We start from the raw sequence: 23,680 nt of genomic DNA on the forward strand, positions 1-23,680 counted from the left end.
GTGTTCCTCAGTTCTTGTCCCGGTTCTGGAAGGCATTCTGCACATTCATTGGGTCATCGGCCAGCCTGTCCTCCAGGTTCCACCCTTGGTCCAATGGCCAGTCGGTGAGAGCCAGTCAAGACTTGGGGATGCCTCTTCGCTGCCTTGTCTCCGCCAACTCCACAACCTGGAGCCAACATCTTGTGTGGGTTGAATAGGCCCACAACACCCTCCCAACACCCTGATTTATCCCCAGTGTACTTGTACCTGTGTTCTCTGTTTGTCTGTTGCCTGTTGTTTTTCATCAAATGGTTTTCCCATGCTCCTGTCTTTCTCTTGTTCTTGTTATCTAGCTTTCCTGTTTTTTTTACCATTCTGCCACAGAAGAGCTGGCAGGCTCAGGGTCAGGGCACTCTGGATTACTGACCTCTGCCTGCCCTGACCTGTCATATAATTAATTGATACATCATACATTTAATGAAATAATTGTCTCGCTATAGCCTTCCTATTTCCTATGAAAAATATCCTTATTTGCATTCCCTGTGGTTCACCCACAAAAACCTAACTTGGCCACAAAATTCCTGAACTCAACTGAGGTCCATTGCTTGTGATTAATTTCCAGAGATATCTGACTCTTTTGATTGTAGTGGATGGTTAACTGATATGCACATTCCAATGGAGATTCCTTCTTGCTTGCAATGAAAAACACGGCAATATCTCAATATACCATAAGCGTCTATATCATAAGAGCCCAAACTCAAAGTAACGTTTCAAACGTGTACTCTACAAAGATGTCCAGCTGAATACATACATTCAATACAGTGTCGTGTCCACTTATACCCTCAGCTCTCACCCTCTCCCTTCCACAAAGATGTACTTCAATTTTTTTCAATACTATTGACCCAGGATTTGTCTGTGCATATCACAGGACTTCTAATCAGTCAGGAGAGGCCTTGAGTTATTGGGAGTTCGCATTCCTACTGTCCACTGCAGTCCACTAAACAATTACACTTCTCATACCCATAGAGCTTAAACCTAGCACTACTTTCAATCTCTAAGGATATATAAAAACAATATTTTCATACTAAAATGATAATGCTGTAAAACAGTCATTTACATTCTATCAGTCCCCCCTTTTAAACGTTTTATACAATAGGCACTAACATTCCAACTGGAGCTTTTGACCGTTTTTCTCCTCCATCTGCTGGAGATCCAAGAGTGTACTAACAGACACTTGATGGAGAGAAAAACATAGAAACGCATTACAATAGACTCACATACTAATATGTGGATATATTTGAAGAAAGAAGTAAGAAACCTGGCGCTTCCCACCTCTTGACTGACCTGGGCTGCTTTTCTGCTGAGATTGACAAAAATAAAGGATCTATACATCTCCCCAAACTCCCACTCAGTCTTCCCCCAGGACTACAAAATATGTTCCCACGCCATGTCATCCTCACTTCATTCTATGCCATTGGGCACACACTGGTTGAATCAACGTTGTTTTCAGGTCATTTCAACGAAACTCTGAGGCACATATTTCCTAATAACCCTCCGCAGCAGATGAGCGACCACTAACACAGACAACTTTTCCTCTGGTGAACTGGCTTCCTGTATATTGGGCCTGTGGCTAATCGTTCAAGGGTTTTTCCTTCGTCAGTAAAACCCTCCCGTTATGTAGTCAACAGAGTATGAAATTGCAATAATTGGTTACAGTAATCAAATTCAACATATCACAACAGCTTGATTGTAGAGTTTCAATAAACCAGTAGACAATATTTGTCTAAGCTTCTAGGTGACTAGCTTAACCATTACATCAGTGTTGTTTGTATAACCACTGATACAGAGTAGCTTGTTAGCGGCTGGAGTCTACAGTAGGGCCTTCTATTTCAACCTTGGGAGGAAACCCTCCGTAACTTAGTGAGTCTAAATTAGGGAGGCCTTTCTTCTAAGGTCGAGAAGCTAGATTCGTTTGAACAAAGATGTAATTTGTTTCAGAAACCACTCGCAGGATGACCCCATATTACATGATAACACCCCCCACGTCTCGCCCCTGGGCATTGTAACTCAATATTTCCTCAGCAGAATAAAAAAATTAATGAATCAGATTAACATACATAATGACTCACCCAAGCCAAATTATAATTGCAACCCTTTATAAATTCAAAAGGAAATGATTTTCATCCATAAGGGAATTCAAGGAATAGTCAAATAGACTAGAGACGGGTTTCTCTCACACTCATCATGTGCTGCTGTGTGTGAGTAGCGCACCCGCCCTTCCCTTTGTGCTTTCTTCACAGTTCAGGGACAGCGCTCTGTGTCTCTCGCCTGTCCGAATCCGAATTGGAACTATTGATAAATGATACAACCCAAATTTAGAATGACAGCCCCTTATCTTCGTGCACAAACATCTCAAACTCCCTATCTGGTATTCCCAGAGCGAGGAACTAGCACAGTGCTTGTTTTAACTTCTCAAACTCTTCTTGACACGAGTGTCCAGTCTACTGGGTCTTGTCCCTGCTTCCCCACTTCTGTCAAAGTATTCAACGGCGAGGCCATTGATGAGAATGACAGAATAAAACTATGGACATAGCCAAATAGACCCAGTTATTAACTTAGCTGTCACTGCCACACATACTACTGGGACAGTGACTCATGCACTTTGTAACACAATGAAACCCCATGAAAGGGTGATTCAAAATTGAGTCTATATTTCGACCCTCAATTTAGCCCAAACAGACACGGGCAGAACATACATTTCCAGAAAGGGAGACATATATGTACACACTCAGTGGCCAGTTTATTAGGTACACCCGTTTAGTATTGGGTTGGACCCCCCCCCCCCCCCTTTGCCTCCAGAACAGCCTAAATTCTTTGGGCATGGATTCTACAAGGTGCCGTAAACATTACACAGTGATGTTGGTCCATGCTGATGCGATGGCATCATGCATTTGCTGCAGATCGGATGGCGGTACATTCATGCTGTCAACAACCCGTTCCATCTCATCCAAAACATATTGGGTTTGGTCAGCAATAATGTTCAGAGACGCTTTGGCGTTCCAACGTTGCTCAACTGGTATCAAAGGACCTAACGTGTGCCAGGAAAACATTCCCCACACCATTACACCACCGCCACCAGCCTGTACCGTTGACACCAGGCAGGATGAGTCCACGGGTTTGTTCTGCTTACACCAAATTCTGACACTGCCATCAGCATAACATAACAGGAACAGGGATTTGTCGGACCAGGAAATGTTTTTCCACTCCTCAATTGTCAAGTGTTGGAAGATCGCGTGGCCCGTGGAACAGCTCCTTCTTGTTTTTAGCTTATAGGAGGGAAACCTGGTGTGTTTGTCTGCTGCAATAGCCTATCCATGACAAGGATCGATGAGTTGGGCGTCCCGAGATGCCGTTCTGCACACCATTGTTGTACTGGGTTGCTATTTGTTTGTGGCCCGCCTGTTAGCTTGCACGATTCTTGCCATTCTCCTTCAACCTCTCTCATCAAGAAGCTGTTTTTTTCGCCCACAGGACTTTCGTTGACTGGATTTTTTTGTTTCACGCACCATTCTCTGTAAACCCTAGACACTGGCGTTAATGAAAAGCCCAGGAGGTCAGCCGTTTCTGAGATACAGGATCCGGTGCGCCTGGCACCAACGATCATACAGCACTCAAAGTCACTAATGTCACTTGTTTTGCCCATTCTAACGTTCAATCGAACCGTAACTGAATGCCTCGATGCCTGTCTGCCTGCTTTATATCGCATGCCTCGGCCACGTTACTAACAGATGGTCGGAGCGATCCATTTTTGTGAATGGGGTGGTGGACATAATAAACTGGGCACTGAGTGTATATACAGTATCCTACTAACGTCAACATACACTTTATTAATCTTACATTTCTAGCATTAACTTTTGTCAGTACGGCCCTCGTTTTGCCTTCTCTCATACCGTCGCATGTGTCATTTTAATGACAGATCGGTATCTTACTGTATTTAAAAGTCTCGGTTATTATACTTTCCCAGTGTGAAGACCACAATTTTTGGAGGGGAGGGAAATACCCAATCAATTATGGCCAAACTCTCCCTGTCTGAGTCTGTGATACCAACATGTTTCAAGCAGACCACCATAGTCCCTGTGCTCAAGAACACTAAGGTAACCTGTCTAAATTACTACTGACCGGTAGCACTCACGTCTGTAGCCATGAAGTGCTTTGAAAGGCTGGTCATGGCTCACATCATCACCATTATCCCAGAAACCCTACACCCACTCCAATTCGCATACCGCCCCAACAGATCCACAGATGATGCAATATCTATTGCACTCCACACTGCTCTTTCACACCTGGATAAAAGGAACACCTATGTGAGAATGCTATTGATTGGCTACAGCTTAGCGTTCAACACCATAGTACCCTCAAAGCTCATCACTAAGCTAAGGACCCTGGGACTAAACACCTCCCTCTGCAACTGGACTTCCTGACAGACCGCCCCCAGGTGGTAAGTGTAGGTAACAACGCATCCACCATGCTGATCCTTAACACGGGGCCCCTCAGGGGTGCGTGCTCGGTGTCCTCCTGTACTCCCTGTTCACTCCTGACTGCACGGCCAGGTACGACTCCAACACCATTATTAAGTTTGCCGATGACATAACATTGGTAGGCCTGATCACCAACAAGGACGAGACAGCATATAGGGAGGAGGTCAGAGACCTGGCCGTGTGGTGCCAGGACAACAACCTCTCCCTCGACGTGATCAAGAATACAGGAAAAGGAGGACAGAGCACGGCCCCTTTCTCATCGACGGGGCTGTAGTGGAACAGGTTGAGAGCTTCAAGTTCCTTGGTGTCCACATCACCAACAAACTAACATGGTCCAAGCACACCAAGACAGTCGTGAAGAGGGCACGACAAAACCTATTCCCCCTCAGAAGACTGAATAGATTTGGCATGGGTCCTCAGAACCTCAAAAGGTTCTACAGCTGCACCATCGAGAGCATCACTGCCTGGTATGGCAACTGCTCGGCCCCCGACCACAAGGCACTACAGAGGGTAGTGCGTACGGCCCAGTACGTCACTGGGGCCAAGCTTCCTGCCATCCAGGACCTCGATACCAGGCGGTGTCAGAGGAAGGCCCTAAAAATTGTCAGAGACTCCAGCCACCCTAGTCATAGACTGTTCTCTCTGCTACTGCACGGCAGCGGTAGCGGAGTGTCAAGTCTTGGTCCAAGAGGCTTCTAGATAGCTTCTACCCCCAAGCCATAAGGCCACTGAACATCTAATCAAATGGCTACCCAGACTACTTGCTATTTTACGCTGCTGCTACTCTCTGTTATTATCTATGCATAAGTCACTTTAATAACTCTACCCACATGTATATAGTACCTCAATTACCTCGACTAACCGGTGCCCCTGCACATTGACTCTGTACCAGTACCCCCTGTATGTAGCCTCACTGTTATTATTTTACTGCTGCTTTTTAATTATTTGTTACTTTATTTCTTTTTTTTGTGGTATTTTTCTTAAAACTGCATTGTTGGGTTAAGGGCTTGTAAGTACGCATTTCACTGCAATCCCTGTTGTATTCAGAGAATGTGACAAACACAATTTGATTTGATTTGATATAACTCATGCCTGTCAGAGTGGGTCTCAATGTCAATATCTAAGGGATAGTTGGATTTTACAAACTAGATGATCTCTCACCTGAGCTGCCGCAAACTTCCTTCAATGTCCATTCTAGAAGTGGACTTTAGAAGTGATCCCTCCATGCTCACCCCAAGCACTCGATCTTGGGACAACTCATGCAGCACTCCTGAGAGAAAAGGCAGTTGATAGCTTCGACTGAATGCTGCATATATGTTGCTGGCTTGGATTCAGGTCTCAGGTAGAAGTGGTGGGCTGTTGTAGACAGGGCTGTAGTGGACAGGGCTGTAGTGGACAGGGCTGTAGTGGACAGGGCTGTAGTGGACAGGCCTGTAGTGGACAGGGCTGTCGTGGACAGGGCTGTAGTGGACGCCATTACTTTAGCCGGTGAGAGGGGGTGGGGCTCGGACTGATCTTGGTCAAACGATCCCTTCCATACATCTAGATACCATTCGGGGTCACTATCGCCATAACCTCGAGAGAAGACAGACCAGAACAACAGTTTATGGCATTTCTGATTCAGGAATTCAAGACTGACTATTCATTGTATGACTAATTATAAAATTTTCCAAAATTCTTAATACAAATGTCTATAATAAATATAATAAATATACGCTTTTGAAATCATTTTGCAAGTTGACTAATATTTCCTGTCATATTTGGCGATCTCACAACAAAGTTACAGGGCCAGGGAGTTGGAGGGCCAACCCTTGGCAAGAAATATAGATAATACAGCAGACCCAATCTGGTGAGTTTGTGTTGAAGCAAAGACAAAAACAAAACAAACAAAAGCAATACACGTCTTCATATTTGGGTGATCAGGCCTCACCAGAAAGTCAGAATAGAGGTCAACACTAGCGTTGGGCAATAGACTGTTTATACCGTATACCGGGGTATTTCGAAATACCGAAGGTATGATTTCCAATAAATTGAAAATATAAACCCCCGAGGGGCTGCGGGGGAGTGTGCTACCCCACTACTTATAATTAAGATGAGTATATCTATAAGAAATATAAAATGTGTCAAATACATTTTCTCCAGCTCAGTGCTCCAGCAATGCATTTGGTTTGCTAAATTGCAAGCTAAGTGGCTAGATGTCAAGATCAAGCTTTTTGGTTAGAGCTGAGACATTCATTCCTCTCCTGGATCAAAATCCCTGTTGCCTAAATAGTTGTGTCTAAAACAAATATATGTTTTTTTATTTCGTTTTTTAGAAATTGTGCCCATTGTGTGCATTTCGGATAATATCATGTACCCCGGTATGGTACAGAAACGATATGAAAATCTGGATACGCCCAACCCTTGTGAGTCTGTTCCTTCCCTGTACTTCAGACTCCTTGTTTGAAACATTCTCTGTACCAGGTTTGTGTAGTTGTTCAGTACATTTCTCATCAGGAGAGGAAAAAGAAAAGAGAGGAAGGATGCCCCCCTCACTGGTGCAACATAGATTTTGGAAAGGCACTGGGTTAGCCATCCTCACATGAAACATAATAACCCCACCTATTTCTGCGTGACGGAGTTCATTTAGATTTAGGTAATTAGATATGTTTAAACGCCATCCATCACCGCCTTAAATAGTTATTATAAAGAGAGAAGAACATCATAGACCAGGGCTGTATGGTTTTTTCTTCTTCAATTAATTTATTTGATTTAATAATTTCTTACATAGTTTTCTTAGTTAAAATATTCCTTTTTAGAAAACATTTTTGCCTATGTATTAAAAAATAAAAAACGGAAATATTACATATACGTAACTATTCAGACCCTTTCCTCAGTACTTTGTTGAAGCACCTATGGCAGCGATTACAGCCTCAAGTCTTCATGACGCTACAAGTGAGGCACACCTGTGTTTGGGGAGTTTTTCCCATTCTTCTCTGCAGATCTTCTCAAGCTCTGTCAGGTTCGGTGCGGAGCGTCGCTGCACAGCTAAAGTGCCTTGCGAAAGTATTCGGCCCCCTTGAACTTTGCGACCTTTTGCCACATTTCAGGCTTCAAACATAAAGATATAAAACTGTATTTTTTTTGTGACGAATCAACAACAAGTGGGACACAATCATGAAGTGGAACGACATTTATTGGATATTTCAAACTATTTTAACAAATCAAAAACTGAAAAATTTGGATGGAGAGCATTTGTGAACAGCAGTTTTCAGTTCTTTCTCGATTGGATTCAGGTCTGGACTTTGACTTGGCCATTCTAACACCTGGATATGTTTATTTTTGAACCATTCCATTGTAGATTTTGCTTTATGTTTTGGATCATTGTCTTGTTGGAAGACAAATCTCCGTCCCAGTCTCAGCTCTTTTGCAGACTCCATCAGCTTTTCTTCCAGAATTGTCCTGTATTTGGCTCCATCCATCTTCCCATCAATTTTAACCATCTTCCCTGTCCCTGCTGAAGAAAAGCAGGCCCAAACCATGATGCTGCCACCACCATGTTTGACAGTGGGGATGGTGTGTTCAGGGTGATTGTATTGGCATTGTTGCCAAAAAGATCAATTTTGGTTTCATCTGACCAGAGCACCTTCTTCCACATGTTTGGTGTGTCTCCTAGGTGGCTTGTGGCAAACTTTAAACAACACTTTTTATGGATATCTTTAAGAAATGGCTTTCTTCTTGCCACTCTTCCATAAAGGCCAGATTTGTGCAATATACGACTGATTGTTGTCCTATGGGCAGAGTCTCCCACCTCAGCTGTAGATCTCTGCAGTTCATCCAGAGTGATCATGGGCCTCTTGGCTGCATCTCTGATTAGTCTTCTCCTTGTATGAGCTGAAAGTTTAGAGGGACAGCCAGGTCTTGGTAGATTTGCAGTGGTCTGATACTCCTTCCATTTCAATATTATCGCTTGCACAGTGCTCCTTGGAATGTTTAAAGCTTGGGAAATCTTTTTGTATCCAAATCCAGCTTTAAACTTCTTCACAACAGTATCTCGGACCTTCCTGGTGTGTTCCTTGTTCTTCATGATGCTCTCTGCGCTTTTAACGGACCTCTGAGACTATCACAGTGCAGGTGCATTTATACAGAGACTTGATTACACACAGGTGGATTGTATTTATCATCATTAGTCATTTAGGTCAAAATTGGATCATTCAGAGATCCTCACTGAACTTCTGGAGAGAGTTTGCTGCACTGAAAGTAAAGGGGCTGAATAATTTTGCAAGCCCAATTTTTCAGTTTTTGATTTGTTAAAAAAGTTTGAAATATCCAATAAATGTCGTTCCACTTCATGATTGTGTCCCACTTGTTGTTGATTCTTCACAAAAAAATACAGTTTTATATCTTTATGTTTGAAGCCTGAAATGTGGCAAAAGGTCGTAAAGTTCAAGGGGGCCGAATACTTTCGCAAGGCACTGTATATTCAGGTCTCCCCAGAGATATTTGATCGGGTTCAAGTCTATGCTCTGGCTGGGCCACTCAAGGACATTCAATAAGTTTGAAACAAGTTGTTATTTTGTTGTCTTAAACAGAAAATAGCATCCAACTGTCTCCTGAGGTGTACATATTGAGCAAGCTGAAGCACTGTCCTCTTAGTTCTGTTTTCAGTGGCTGTGTCAGGGTTGTGTGGTGGTTCTTCATGCCTGCAGATTTCCCCTCCACCACTGATCAATATCTTCGGCCTGCTCTGGCTTGCCCTGGAATTCACGTCTTGGCTGGGCTAGTGGTCATGTACTAATGAGCTCCTGAAACTGGAACTAGCAAGATGTCAGCCCCCCACAAATCGGTTTTCAGCCATCTTGGAGGCTGTCTGTAGTTCAAGTTATAGCTCAGTGATTACATACCATGATCACTTCCTTTAACACATCCCCTGAGACGTCCTTTCCTGTCTCTGGAAACTTACCGTGGCAACCTTTATATACACACTTTTAAACTTCTCTTCTGTTTGCTTCACTGTTTGTGCCCACCGGTCAGTGGATTAGGAGGCATAAAGAGCCATATCACCACAAAGCTCTCAGTCCTTGCCTCTCCCTCTCCTGTACAGGTTCAACGAACGGACAATGTCTCTCATTCCCATCATATATATTGGAACCCAAGTTTTTTCCCACTAAGCAGTGACTCCTTCTTCTAAAACGACTTTCATTCCAAGTTGTGGGTTATATTGTGGCGTTTTTATAATGTATCCTTTCGGGGACCAATCGTATCTCACTAATTGTGTTCATTTTCCAGTCTAAATTTCTAGATTCATTCATTTATTTAGGAATATTTTGTACATGTACAATATATCCTTCCCCTGTGGGAATCTGTACTAGATACAATTCCCACCCCAGAACCATATGCTGTTGAGTTCTAAATACTATCTCTATCCCCTCGGATTTAGTAACAGTTGCACTGTCCACCTGTTACAGACGGGATACATCCAACTGTCACACACGCACGCACGCACACGCGCACGCACACGCACAGGATGTTTCCTAAATGGCCATATCTAAGATTTGTTTAAACATTTGAAGCTTCACTCTCCACAGAAAACTATCTGTTCCTTAAGCGTGATATCCTGGCGACAACGCCGATTGATAAGAAGACCCATATCTGAAAAAAACATAAACATATTTATCACACAAAAGAGCCCAAACTCAAAGTGACGTCCACAAAGATGTCCAGCTGAATACAGTGCATTCCAGACAGCGCCGTGTCCACTTACACCCTCAGCTCTCACCCTCTCCCTTCCACAAAGATGTACTTCGGTACTTTTCCACCACCCAGGATTTCTCTGTGCATATCACAGGACTTCTAATCAGTCAGGAGAAATTGAGTTATTGGGAGTGCGCATTCCTACAGTCCACTGTCATACTCAAAGAGCTTTAAATCTAACCCTATTTTCAATCTCTAAGGATATATAAAAACAATCAAAGAGGATATAATTATATCAAAGGTAAAGATATAAAGCAATAATATAAAACAGTATTTTACACTCAATGTAAATAATGTTTTTATAAAGCTGCGCTCAACGTGGGTCTTTCTTCCAGTAAAAAAAACAACAGCCTAAGTATAAGACTATCTCCTTCACTAATTGTCTGAACTGCGCACGAGAGAGAACTTGGTATCTATCACTGTACTCATTTCCTTATTGAATGTATTTGCAAATATCCTTATTTAGATCTTATTTGCGTTTTTGTTGTTGTTGCCTGGTTCCAGATTTGTTTGGGCTCTTGTCAAATGACAATAACGTGAGAACAATTCCATAAGGCGAAAAGAAACAGACTGGCATCCAGGCTAAAAAAAACAATAAGCCCTACCTGTCACTTTTTGCATAACTGGTCAGGATACTGGCATATCATTGGATGGGCTGACTTTAAGGATTTGGATAAAAGGGCAGACGATAAGCAATTTCTTCCTTTTTCCACCGTGCAAGATTGCCCCTGACAATCTCATCCTTAAAATATTATTTGCCATAGACTTTAAATAATTTACCAACTTAATTTATCACTATAATTTTGAAAATGACTCTGAAATTCGAACTTGGTCCTGGCAGGATGATCGGTGGTTCTAACCCCTGTTTCGTTATTGCAGAAATTGGACAGAACCACCAAGGAGATATTGAAATCGCAAAGAAAATGATCAAGATGGCCAAGGTAATGGAAGCTAAATGAAGAGACATTGTAAGACTATAACGACTGGTAGCCTGGACACAGTTATGGACAAAAAGCATGCTGAATACAGAACATGGTCTTCATTGAAAGTATTTTCAAGCTTCAGTTAAATATAATAGGTTGGGTGACAAGATTCTCTGGGAGAATCGGATAGAAAGGCACACATATACATGTATGAGTGTGGAGCAACTTATTCATCCTGCATCCCTCCCATGTAAATCTTCCTTTAATAACCTCAAATCAAAAGCTCATGCAGAAATGGCAGGACTGAGGGGAAAGGTATTTTCTGCTGTGATCCTGATACTGTATTGCTGCTGTGCATGGATTTGCATAAACGGAAATTGTGTGTGTGTGTGTGTGTGTGTGTTTGGTGCTTTTACTCATGTTGGCATCAATTCACAGGACTGTGGTGCAGACTGTGCCAAATTTCAGAAGAGTGAACTTGAGTACAAGTTCAACAAGCGTGCTCTGGAGCGTCCCTACACCTCCAAACATTCCTGGGGAAAGACATACGGTGACCACAAACGCCATCTAGAGTTCAGTCATGAACAATATAGAGAGCTCCAGAAATATGCAAAGGAGGTTGGAATCTTCTTCACCGCTTCTGGGATGGACGAGGTAAGAGGTTATTCCATGATAAATGTCTATTGAATTCGTCTGCTGCGACTGTGTAGATATTCCGGATTTCAAGCAAAACATGCATGACCATCCCAACTGCTTCGCTTCGCTTTGTCAGATGGCTGTGGAGTTCCTGGATGAGCTTGATGTACCCTTCTTCAAAGTTGCCTCATGCGATGCCAACAATTTCCCCTATCTGGAACTGACTGCAAGAAAAGGTTAAGTGATTTAAGTTAACACTGTGTTATATATGTACTACACCTTTATCACCTGTGACTGTGGTAAAAGTGAAAAGTTATACACTGAATGTGCAGTCCACATGTGTAATATGCGGCATATCAGTCAAGTCAGTTACTGTTGAAATTACAACTTTGTTTAACCTCAGGACGGCCTATGGTGATATCCAGTGGGATGCAGTCAATGGCGACAATGAGACGGGTCTATCAGACAGTCAAGGAACACAATCAGAACTTCACCATCCTACAGTGCACCAGTGCCTACCCATTGGACCCTGAGGATGTCAACCTGCGTGTCATAGCAGTAAGACATCCCATTGGTTTATTACAAGGAAAGGGTTGTCAGGCAGGATCAGCAAGATATCTGTTGTCACCCCAGAGTAACATCATAGGGAATCATAGGTTGAGTCAAGTGCACAGCAATGAGAGAGAGAGAGAGAGAGAGAGAGAGGAGAGGGCGAGAGAGCGGGAGAGAGAGAGAGAACAAGAATTTAACATATTTCTGTTCAGGCCACCACTAAAGGAAATTAATTGACCCATGGAATTTTACTATCCCTTTTCCTGACATACTGTAGGAATACCAGAAGGAATTCCCTGATATTCCCATTGGATATTCTGGCCATGAGAGGGGAATCAGCATCACTGTGGCAGCAGTGGCAATGGGGGCAAAAGTCGTGGAGCGCCACGTGACCCTGGACAAGAGCTGGAAGGGCAACGACCACGAGGCGTCACTGGAGCCTTCTGAGCTGACAGAGCTCGTCAGAGCCATCCGCTTGGTGGAGCGGGCCCAAGGCACGGGCATCAAACAGATGCTACCCTGTGAGAAAGCCTGCTATGTCAAGGTGAGTTAGCCTCAGAAGGTTTAAATGAAAATAAATACGACATAATTTTTGAATGGTAAAGGGAAAATATTTATTTAGTATATTTTTGACATACAGTGCATTCAGAGAGTATTCAGACCCCTTCCCTTTTTCCACATTTTGTTATGTTACAGTCTTATTCTAAAATGTATTAAATTGTTTTTTTAACCCTCTCATCAAGCTACACACAATACCCCATAATGACAAAGACAAAAAAAGGGTTTTAGACATTTTTGCTAGTTAATAAAAAATGTAAAACTGAAATAATACATGTACATACAGTACCAGTCAAAAGTTTGGACACACCTACTCATTAAAGGGTTTTTATTTATTTTTACTATTTTCAACAAAACTATGAAATAACACATATGGAATCATGTAGTAACCAAAAAAGTGTTAAACAAATCAAAACATATTTATATTTGAGATTCTTCAAAGTAGCCATCCTTGCCTTAATTACAGCTGTGCACACTCTTGACATTCTCTCAACCAGCTTCATGAGGTAGTCACCTGGAATGCATTTCAATTAACAGGTGTGCCTTGTTAAAGGTTAATTTGTGGAAATTCTTTCCTTCATAATGCATTTGAGCCAATCAGTTGTGTTGTGACAAGGTAGGGGTGGTATACAGAAGATAGCCATATTTGGTAAAAGACCATGTCCTTATTATGGCAAGAACAACTCAAATAAGCATCATTACTTTAAGACATGAAGGTCAGTCAAAAGTTTCTTCAAGTGCAGTCGCAAAAACCATCAAGCACTATGATGAAATCGGCTCTCATGAGGACCGCCACAGGGAAGGAAGACCCAGAGTTACCTCTGCTGCAGAGGATAAGTTCATTAAAGTTAACTTGATGTTGAGACACACAAATATTTGTAATAATAACTTTCTCCAAAAATGATGTTATATTCACATTCATTTAAAAGGTAGGACCATTATGTTTGTCATAAACCTCCCTTACATCAAGTATTATCTTTGTACTGTATAACCTACAACAGCACATATTGTAGGAGGACATCTCCGTATTATTTTCTCTTCCAGCTGGGGAAGTCAGTGGTGGCTAAGGTGGCGATACCCAAAGGCACGGTGCTGAGTATGGATATGCTGGGGGTGAAGGTGGGCGAGCCGAGGGGCGTCTCTCCTGAAGACATGGGTCAGCTGGTGGGCAAGGCCGTCACAGAGGACGTGGAGGAGGATGGGAGCATCACGCCACGTATGGTGGACGTCTACAACAACAAGGGCTGACAAACATGTTAACTAGACTATTGTTATGATACTGATGGTCTGTTTACATTCTACCATTTTGGCTAGATTGAGTAGGCATACATCTTCATCCAGTGGTCATGTCAGTATTGGAGCAAAGCCTAACCCCAATTATTTTCCTCACTTTAACCTCAGTCTCATAACCTGCTGTTATTTCACCAAACCTAATGTGTTGGTTCCCCTAAACAGCCACTTTAATTACCGCAATCCGCTATGTAACAGACTATCAATCCGACATATGATCCGTATCACCAGACAGCCAAGTTGTGTGCGGTGGTGTCGCAAAACGAATGTACCCATTATTCAATCATTTAACTGCTCATGCGCATCAATGGGCATAGCCAGGCGATAAATAGAACTTGGTTCCATTTCAGACCCTTATATAATGCCTGCAAGTCCCGCCTCTCCCATCTACTCATAGGTTTTCACGAGCATACTAACCCAAGTGGGTGATTGAAAGATGAACGAGAAGAGATTAATCAAAGAAAGCTGTCTAAAAACGAACTAGGTTTCCCCTTTCATCTGTGGATTAATTGTCGGAGTAGAGAACATGATTTTGTATGACAACAAAACATTCTGCAAAGATTATGACAACAAAACATTCTGCAAAGATCCAGCAAAAAAGGGACCCCATATTTAAACTAACAAACCAATGTTTATGTCCCAGGGCAAATTAGCTAGCAATAGTTAAATATCCGTGAATGAGTCGTGTGTTTCAACCTGTCCCCAAATTAATATACTGTAGTTTGTTTTTCTAATTTAACCTGCTTGTCATGAACGTGTCTGATGGGGATAGTCGAAATCAACATTTCAGGGGGCTGGTTTGGTGAAGCGGCCACACGCATGCATTCGCATGTTGATTTTGTCCATCCACATCAAATGCGATCATGACACTCAGGTTAAAATATCAAAGGCAACTGTGAACAAACTATATTCATTTGTGGACAGTTCGAAACAATCATGGACATTTAGGTCGCTATCTGTTGCTAGATCGTTTGTCCTGGGAGATGAACATTGAGTTGTTATTTTACCTGACATGCCATATTTTCCTTAATTTAGCTGGTTCTTTGTACAATTTTGAACCGGAGTTGTACAAAATCGTGTGTTTCTCTCCTCCAACGATAAATCCACAGATGAAAAGAGAAACCTAGTTAATTATCTTTAATGAATCTCTCCTCGTGTATTTCAAGAATCAACGTGTGTTTGTATCTTTTTCCTGAGACCCAATAAGGAGGCGACAGTCAACACAGTGCATCTCAAATAGAACCAAGTTCTACTGTAGCTCTTGGCTACGCAGAGGCGCGTTCGAGCACGCGAGAGATGTGGGGGAAATGATTGAATAACATGTAAGTGGAACAAAAACTTAAACTAAAATTGGAAAAACTATTCAGTAACCTGTAATAAAATAATTAAGAAAAATATTTGAAAAACTAAAACTATACTGAAACTACAATTTAAGACCTTTAGAAAAATGTTTTTACTACTAGGGTTTTTGACACTGATGTGTATAAAACCCTGGATTACTGACAGGGGGCGCTGTATTGAAGCCACGGCATAGCCATCTTGGCACTCCTCATTTGGAAGCTATAGAAATGCATTTTTTAAATGTCTACATTAGTTTTTGACATGTGTATTATATTAGACACCTTAAAGCATACTTTGAAATTATATTATGTGAGCTAAACATAAAAAATGAAAAAAAAATATAAAACATTTCTTAGTCTTTTTTTTTAGAGAGAGTACTACTTTTACTGTGTCCACTACAACAACAAAACATACTTAAATACATGTCATTTTTTCCTTTAAATATTTAATTGAAATACTGTAGAGTTACATTAATTCCTATGGAGGACTTCTCCAACAAGGGAGTACCAATAGCAATCCAGGGTATACATACGTCATTGGTTTTCAAGCTTCCGTCGTTTTAAATGCTTCTAGTAGATAGTGATGTTTCAAATAGGCCGAGTTTGTGCATCACAAATTATCAATGAAGAAAGGCAAAACACCATATGGGATTATTTAGAGTACATTACTGGAAAGGACAAGAGGAAATGTATTGTAGTGTCAGAAGATGGCAGCCAGTGTGGAACAGAGATTAAATAAAATCAAGATGAAGTCAAGGTGAGACAGCCTCCAGCTATTACTAGCTCCACGTCAATGGCAACCAGTAGCAGAAGCTTGGCAACCTCATTCAAATTAGTTTAAAAAGAGAGAAGAAGCACTGTTTAATTTATTAATCGAGTCTGTCACGTCTAAAGACTATGCGAGGAGCCAGGAGTATTCAACACTACCTAACAAGTGTTAATTGTTGGCAATTTAAAAAAAAAATGTGTGGTGGATTGTTGACCAGCATCATTAAAAAAACGGATGTTCATTTCTGTCAACAATCAAAATACTGCTGGCTGTCACTCAATATGTTTTTCAGATGCAAAATTCTACAATATTACATAAACATAATATGTTAAATGTGGATTTTTTTTGCTTTTGTTGCAGCTGCTTTTTATTAACCTTATTTGAAGGTGTTAGTGAATCTTACGTTTAACCTTAATAAACTCTGTCTGAAAATGTTATTAGTTACATAATATTTACACTGCATCACAAGCGTTCATTGTGGACAATTTTAAAAAGGTTTGTGTGGTGGACTGTTCATCCTCATTCCTCTAAAAACAGATGTTAATTTCGGTGTAACAAAATACACCTGGGTGTCATCCAAAAATTGTTTTTTTTCAGTTTCAAAATTCTACAATATTGCATAAGCATAACATGTGCCTTGACTTAATTTGTCCCGTCCCACCCCCCTCTCTGTCTTTCACTTAAGTAAAGGTAGTCTACTTTATTCTTCTTACATGTACTACTAAATTTAAAAAAAAGAAGCTTTGGATTGGTGTAAACATGGGCAAGAGAGTTTCCTTCCACCATATTGCACCAGTCTAGGCTATTATTCTTTTAAATTCAAGTCACATCAAGATTGAGCTAGCCAAACATATAACCTGGCCCATCACTTTACGGTTTAATGCCTGGTTTGCATGTTAGGAATCACGTCGGCTCCATTGCATTTCTATCTGCAACGTTTGGCTACTGAACATGGCACTGGGCGATGTATAGTCAGAAGCAAGTTAACGTTTTTTTATAGGTAGAAACAAACAGATTAGATCCGAATATAGTAGACTTGACTGTCTATATAAGGTACATGTATTTATATACATGTGGTGGATGTTTACTTTTCTATATCAGAGGATGTGAAATAGAATTTGGTGTTAAAAAGTAAAATACAATGTATACAGATAATGATTGACTGCTCCTATAATAATAATAAAATATTACTCATGACAGTGTCTCATATTTTGACTTTTGAGAATCCTGAAATGACCTGTGAGTGAATGGAGAACCTTTATTTTGAAACATGAGTGGAGAGGAAACCACGTGGATTCCGGATGTGCAACGTGGAAATTAGCTCGACCTTTTCCGCGAAAACCCGCACCTGACCGTCTCTACTACTGGCTCAGAGCAAGCGAACATTTTATCGCCACAACATTTTTAGGAAACCGGATTTATCACATTTCCAAAATGCCTCTGAAATTCGAGCTTTGTCCTGGCAGGATGATTGGGGGTTCTAACCCCTGTTTCATTATTGCAGAAATTGGACAGAACCACCAGGGAGATATCGAAATTGCCAAGAAAATGATCAAGATGGCCAAGGTAATGTTAGTAGCATGTTTTAATCAGTTTTCTTAGCCCAGCTGCTGTATTGGGGACCATGGTACTGACTTACTTGCTAGTAAACTAGCAGCTACTTTAGTATAAATGCATTGACCAATTTGGCAGTTTCAATTGACAGTCCAGTCTCTTTTGAATGACGCTGCTTCTTGTCTAACTACTGCCCTGCTACTGTGCCAATGACTAAATGATCGATTCCAGTGCCCACAGGACTGTAAAATGACAGTAGCTCTGTTGCTTGCTGGGGCTGTATTTAAAATAGTGAATTTGTGACAGAGACCATGGGCATATATTGGTCAATTTAGTAAGGATTGATATTGGTGGATATGGATTTCCTACCAGAGCCAGAGATGTGGCACAACAGATACCCAACCTCATACACACAATTATTTACATTTAAGTCATTTAGCAGACGCTCTTATCCAGAGCGACTTACAAATTGGATTATCACACCATTTGACTGTTTAATGAAAAGGCAGTGGTTGTGTAAGCTACAGATTTACATTATGTGATCTAACCAAAGATTTTTGGTATCCATTCAAGTCAAGTTTAAGCTTTTTAATTTCACGTGCACAAGTACAGTGAAATGCCTTTCTTGCCTGAGTTACAGGTTGGGTACTGTTTGGTGTAGCACAGTGACATTTCAACCAACCTTAACTTGGCAATACTATCTTTGTTTTTGATTCAGCCAAACAACTAACTTCTAAAATGTCAGTGTCCAGTTGCAGGTGATGCGTTTAAATGTATTAATGTTTTGCTCCATGAGTAATCCAACAATGTCTTTGTCGCCATCTTGTCTATTTCAAATCTTCTCTCATTGTTCGAGACAGGTGAGTGTCATCATGGCATGTGGCACTTTGGGGTGTGGACCCACCTGTCTCAATCAATGAGAGAAGATTTGAAACAAGGTTCCCTTCTCATCGTCATTGGTAACACATTTTACAACTATGTGACCCTACTCATATTGGAAATCAATTCACAGGACTGTGGGGCAGACTGCGCCAAGTTTCAGAAGAGTGAACTTGAGTACAAGTTCAACAAGCGTGCTTTGGAGCGTCCCTACACCTCCAAACAGTCCTGGGGAAAGACATACGGAGAGCACAAGCGTCACCTTGAGTTCAGTCATACACAATACTTAGAGCTGCAGAATTATGCAAAGGAGGTTGGAATTTTCTTTACTGCTTCAGGAATGGATGAGGTAAGAATGATGTTGATGTGGAATTGGCCCATAGAGCCCCATAGTGGAGGTGTCATAATACCCATAAAATCTAGCAGTCAAATAGGGAAATGGTTCCAATTGTTTCACAATACATTCTTCCCATAGGGAACTTTAGAAACGCCTAAAATAAGGGCTGTGTTTCCTGTATCTTTACCCCGGCATGATGTTTTGATAACCATGTAAATCTCAATCTGACAGGGTGACTTTTATTAACATATTCAGCTCTATTTACGCTCAGATTCGAAAATGCTAAATAGCATCAAAGTAGACGTCATGCAAAACGACAAATCCCTGCACTCCTGAACTTCGTCTCCAAGTGACACCTTTGCTGACAGATATTGTCAATTTAAAACTTGCACAAGACAGTTCACAGGATTGTACATTTTTAAAGAAGTGTAGCCAATTTATTCACTGGTACATTTAGCTAACATTAGTAAATTAATCCAGAGATTCTTATCTTTGCCTCGACTCATGGCATTTGTAGTTCTTTATGATAGCCACATTAGCTGCTAATTAGCATTTCATTTTTGTGGGGTAAATACAGGCAAATATATTGATAAGTCACCTTGTCCTAGAGATTTACAGTTATCAAAATGGCACACCAGGTTAATCCTACATGAAACTCAGCCCTTATTTTAAGTGTTACTAAAATCCCCTATGGGGAAAAATGAATGGGGGAAAAACGATTGGAACCATTTCCCTGTTTGACTGCTAGGCTTTTTTGGGGTCTATTGACTCCTGTGGTACTATATTGAATGGGCCTGTATAATGCATATGAAAACTGTAGTTATTTGTTTGTTATTTGTTGTATCTCTTGTTAGATGGCTGTGGAGTTTCTACATGAGCTTGATGTGCCTTTCTTCAAAGTCGGTTCAGGGGACACCAACAACTTTCCCTATCTGGAAAAGACTGCTAAAAAGGGTCAGTGATTAAAGTTTACAGTATGATAGATATTTGTCTTTGGCTGCTAAATGTAAAAATGAACATTTTAGCCTCTGAGGTAGTTTGATTATTTGGTCTACTTTATACCCCTGAAAGTGTAGTAAAAAAAATCTAAATATCGAGGATAAAGCAAAGCGTTTTTTGTTTGTTGGTGAAATGAATCTCAAATCTCTTTGATGTTTAATGCTAGGTCGCCCCATGGTGGTGTCCAGTGGCATGCAGTCAATGGAGACAATGAGACGGGTCTACCAGACAGTCAAGAAACACAATCAGAACTTCTGCATCCTGCAGTGCACCAGTGCCTACCCATTGGAGGCGGAAGATGTCAACCTGCGTGTCATCGCAGTAAGAGTTTTTCATTAGTTTGAACGAAGGAGTTGTTTCAGGCAAGATCAGAAAGTTGGCTGTCAACCTTGTCACCCCTAAACACACGGTGCATCTTATTTATGTTATAAATCAATGGAACATTAGTGCTAGCCTGTGGTTAAGGTTAAATCCAAGGAGAATACGTGTTTCGAGGCAGGAAAATGACCCATAATCTTGTTCATAGGAATACCAGAAGGAATTCCCTGATATTCCCATCGGATATTCCGGTCACGAGTCTGGGGTCCACATCTCCGTGGCAGCAGTGGCGCTGGGGGCAAAGGTCATTGAGCGTCATGTGACCCTGGACAAGAGCTGGAAGGGAAGTGACCACGAAGCTTCTCTGGAGCCCTCTGAGCTGACAGAGCTGGTGAAAGCCATCCGATTGGTGGAGAGGTCTCTGGGGACGAGCATCAAGCAGATGCTGCCCTGTGAGAAGCCATGCCACGATAAGGTACTTCCTGGATGGGCACTTTTCATTGTATTCCAACAGATTATGTTATTCTTACCACATAGCCTGACGGCCAACTGCAATGATTAATGGCAGTCTGATGCAAGACAATGGGGTATTTTATTTTTACAAACATTATTAAGCATTTATTCCAATTCAGGGGTGGGTGGGTGTGTGTTAGGGCTAGGAGTTTTTTTTCCCTTGTCATCTGACCTGGAAAAACTCTGTACCCTATAGGCTTTATGATCTTTGATATTTAGGGTTTCTTGGTTTGTTGTTATACCCAAGTACTGGGCCCAATAATGTTGCTTCAAACAGGAAAGGATGTCAGAACTTCTTTTAATATATTCATTGTGTCCTCTTCCAGCTGGGGAAATCAGTGGTGGCCAAGGTGGCGATCCCCAAAGGCACTGTGCTGAGTATGGACATGCTGGGGGTGAAGGTGGGCGAGCCGAAGGGCGTTCCCCCCGAAGACATCTACCAGCTGGTGGGCAAGTCCGTCACAGAGGACGTGGAGGAGGACGAGAGTATCACCCCAGACGTGGTCGAAAGCTACGGCAAGAAGATCGAGTGCTGAGTTGTGTAATCACCCTGGTAATAGCCTACTGTAACCATTGTAATACCTTAACCACAATGCCAAACAACACAATGCACTTTTACAGGCTGAGAAAAGTGAAAAGGTGGTTGTGGGAACATCGATAATATAGATATTATTTAGAGGCCTAGAAGTCTCAGCGACATGTTTTATTTTTCTGGTTTCATGTTTTTTTACTAGATGGAAACAAACATTCAATGATTCAAACTTGACTACAAGTGCCTAGTTAAGAAGAGAAGAGAAAATACAAACTATGTTCAGTAGTGGCTGAAATGATTGCATTCTAATTCAATGTTTAACTGTTCATGTATAAATGAAATGGCCATTTTTGTTAATTGCACAATTGATTTCACTACAAAAATGTCAAATACAAAATGCCAAACACTAATGATTGTCATCTTTACCTTTTTCATCCGAAATCACACTCCTTGATTGCAATTATATTATTTTGTGATAATTCTGGTACAATTGAGTGTCAAGTGAAAACATACCTTATGTACAGTACCAGTCAAGTTTGACACTCATTCTCATTCCAGGGTTTTTCTTTATTTTTACTGTTTTTTACATTTTAGAATAATAGTGAAGACATCAAAACTATGAAATAACACATATGGAATAATGTACTAACAAAAAGTGTTAAACAAATCAAAATATATTTGAGATTCTTTAAAGTAGCTACCCTTTGCCTTGATGACAGCTTTGCACACTCTTGGTATTCTCTCAACCAGATTTACCAGGAATCCATTTGAAAACAAAAGATCAATAAATTATACTTTGTAAATGTATTAATTAATAACTTATTTACATAAGTATTTAGACCTTTGCTATGAGCCTCAAATTAGCTCAGGTGCATCCTGTTTCCATTGATTATCCTTGATGTTTATACTACTTGATTAGAGTCCACCTGTGGTAAATTCAATTGATTTTACATGATTTGGAAAGGCACACACCTGTCTATATAAGGTCCCACAGTTGACAGTGCATGTCAGAGCAAGCCATGAGGTCGAAGGAATTGTCCGTAGAGTTCCGAGACAGGATTATATTGAGGCACAGATCTGGGGGAAGATTGTGGCATTGAAGGTTCCCAAGAACACAGTAGCCTCATTCCTAAATGGAAGAAGTTTAGAACCACAAAGACTCTTCCTAGAGCTGGCCACCCGGCCAAACTGACCAATCGGGTGAGAAGGGTCTTGGTCAGGGAGATGACCAAGAACCCGATGGTCACTCTGACAGAGCTCCAGAGTTCCTCTGTGGAGATGGGAGAACCTTCCAGAAGGACAACCATCTCTGCAGCACTCCACAAATCAGGCCTTTGTGGTAGTGACCAGACAGAAGCCACTCCTCAGTAAAAGGCACATGACAGCCCGCTAGGAGTTTGCCAAAGGGCACCCAAAGACTTGCTGACCATGAGAGCCTGGACAGCCAGAGCCTGGACGGAACACGATCGAACATCTCTGGAGAGACCTGAAAATAGCTGTGCAGCAACCTGACAGAGATTGAGAGGATCTGCAGAGCAGAATGGGAGAAACTTCCCAAATACAGGTGTGCCAAGCTTGACACGTCATGCCCAAGACGACTCGATGCTGCAAAAGGTGCTTCAAAGTAAAGGCTCTGAATACTTATGTAAATGTTTTATTTTTACTAAATATTCAAATTTCTAAAAACCTGTTTTTGCTTTGTCATTATGAGATGTGTGGATTTTGTTTTCTTTCCCCTCATCAATCAATTTTAGGGTAAGGCTGTAACCTAACAGTGGAAAAATTCAAGGGGTCTGAATACTTTCCATAGGAGCTGTATATCCCAGTGAGCAAAACTGGTTCAAAAGACGTTAACACCGCAAAACTGTTAGAAAATAGACAACTGACCTAAAATCTCAATATAATCTGGGTACCAGTCTCTGGTTTACCGCTAACTGTAATCCATGCAGGGCCGGCTCTAGCCTTTTGGGGGTCCTAGACGAGATTTTGTTGGTGGTGGCAAAACATTTTAGTGGTCCCCCCCTCTTGACGGTTGAGAGAGAATTTACATTTCCTACAGTTCTATACATTTTGCAATGGGGTGGAGAGAAAATGGTGCAGCTTTATAAAAATTCATGCATATGGACACCATGCCAAATTACAATTATTTTGTTTTCATTTCATTTATGAGTACATCATACAGCATTTCACAAACAAATTGCAAGCAAAATACACTACGGAAGTAAACAAC

General features: G+C 41.3%; 2 protein-coding genes across 2 annotated transcripts; both read left to right on the top strand.

Annotated features, from left to right (window-relative positions):
* Nucleotides 1-10,976: 10,976 nt before the first annotated feature.
* On the top strand, nt 10,977-17,481 carry LOC135507743 (sialic acid synthase-like). Its single transcript, XM_064927358.1, has 6 exons — nt 10,977-11,191; nt 11,612-11,827; nt 11,946-12,045; nt 12,213-12,367; nt 12,639-12,905; nt 13,964-17,481. The coding sequence occupies exons 1-6, from the start codon at nt 11,060-11,062 to the stop codon at nt 14,165-14,167; spliced, it is 1,074 nt and encodes a 357-aa protein (XP_064783430.1). The 5' UTR covers nt 10,977-11,059; the 3' UTR covers nt 14,168-17,481.
* Nucleotides 17,482-17,634: 153 nt separating this feature from the next.
* LOC135507744 (sialic acid synthase-like) lies at nt 17,635-21,860 on the top strand. The gene is made up of 6 exons (XM_064927359.1): nt 17,635-17,884; nt 18,885-19,100; nt 19,943-20,042; nt 20,254-20,408; nt 20,614-20,880; nt 21,245-21,860. The coding sequence occupies exons 1-6, from the start codon at nt 17,753-17,755 to the stop codon at nt 21,452-21,454; spliced, it is 1,080 nt and encodes a 359-aa protein (XP_064783431.1). The 5' UTR covers nt 17,635-17,752; the 3' UTR covers nt 21,455-21,860.
* The last annotated feature ends 1,820 nt before the right edge of the window (nt 21,861-23,680 follow it).

The sequence above is a fragment of the Oncorhynchus masou genome, chromosome 21 (genome assembly GCF_036934945.1).
Source record: "Oncorhynchus masou masou isolate Uvic2021 chromosome 21, UVic_Omas_1.1, whole genome shotgun sequence".
In the NCBI taxonomy this organism is placed as follows: Eukaryota; Metazoa; Chordata; class Actinopteri; order Salmoniformes; family Salmonidae; genus Oncorhynchus; species Oncorhynchus masou.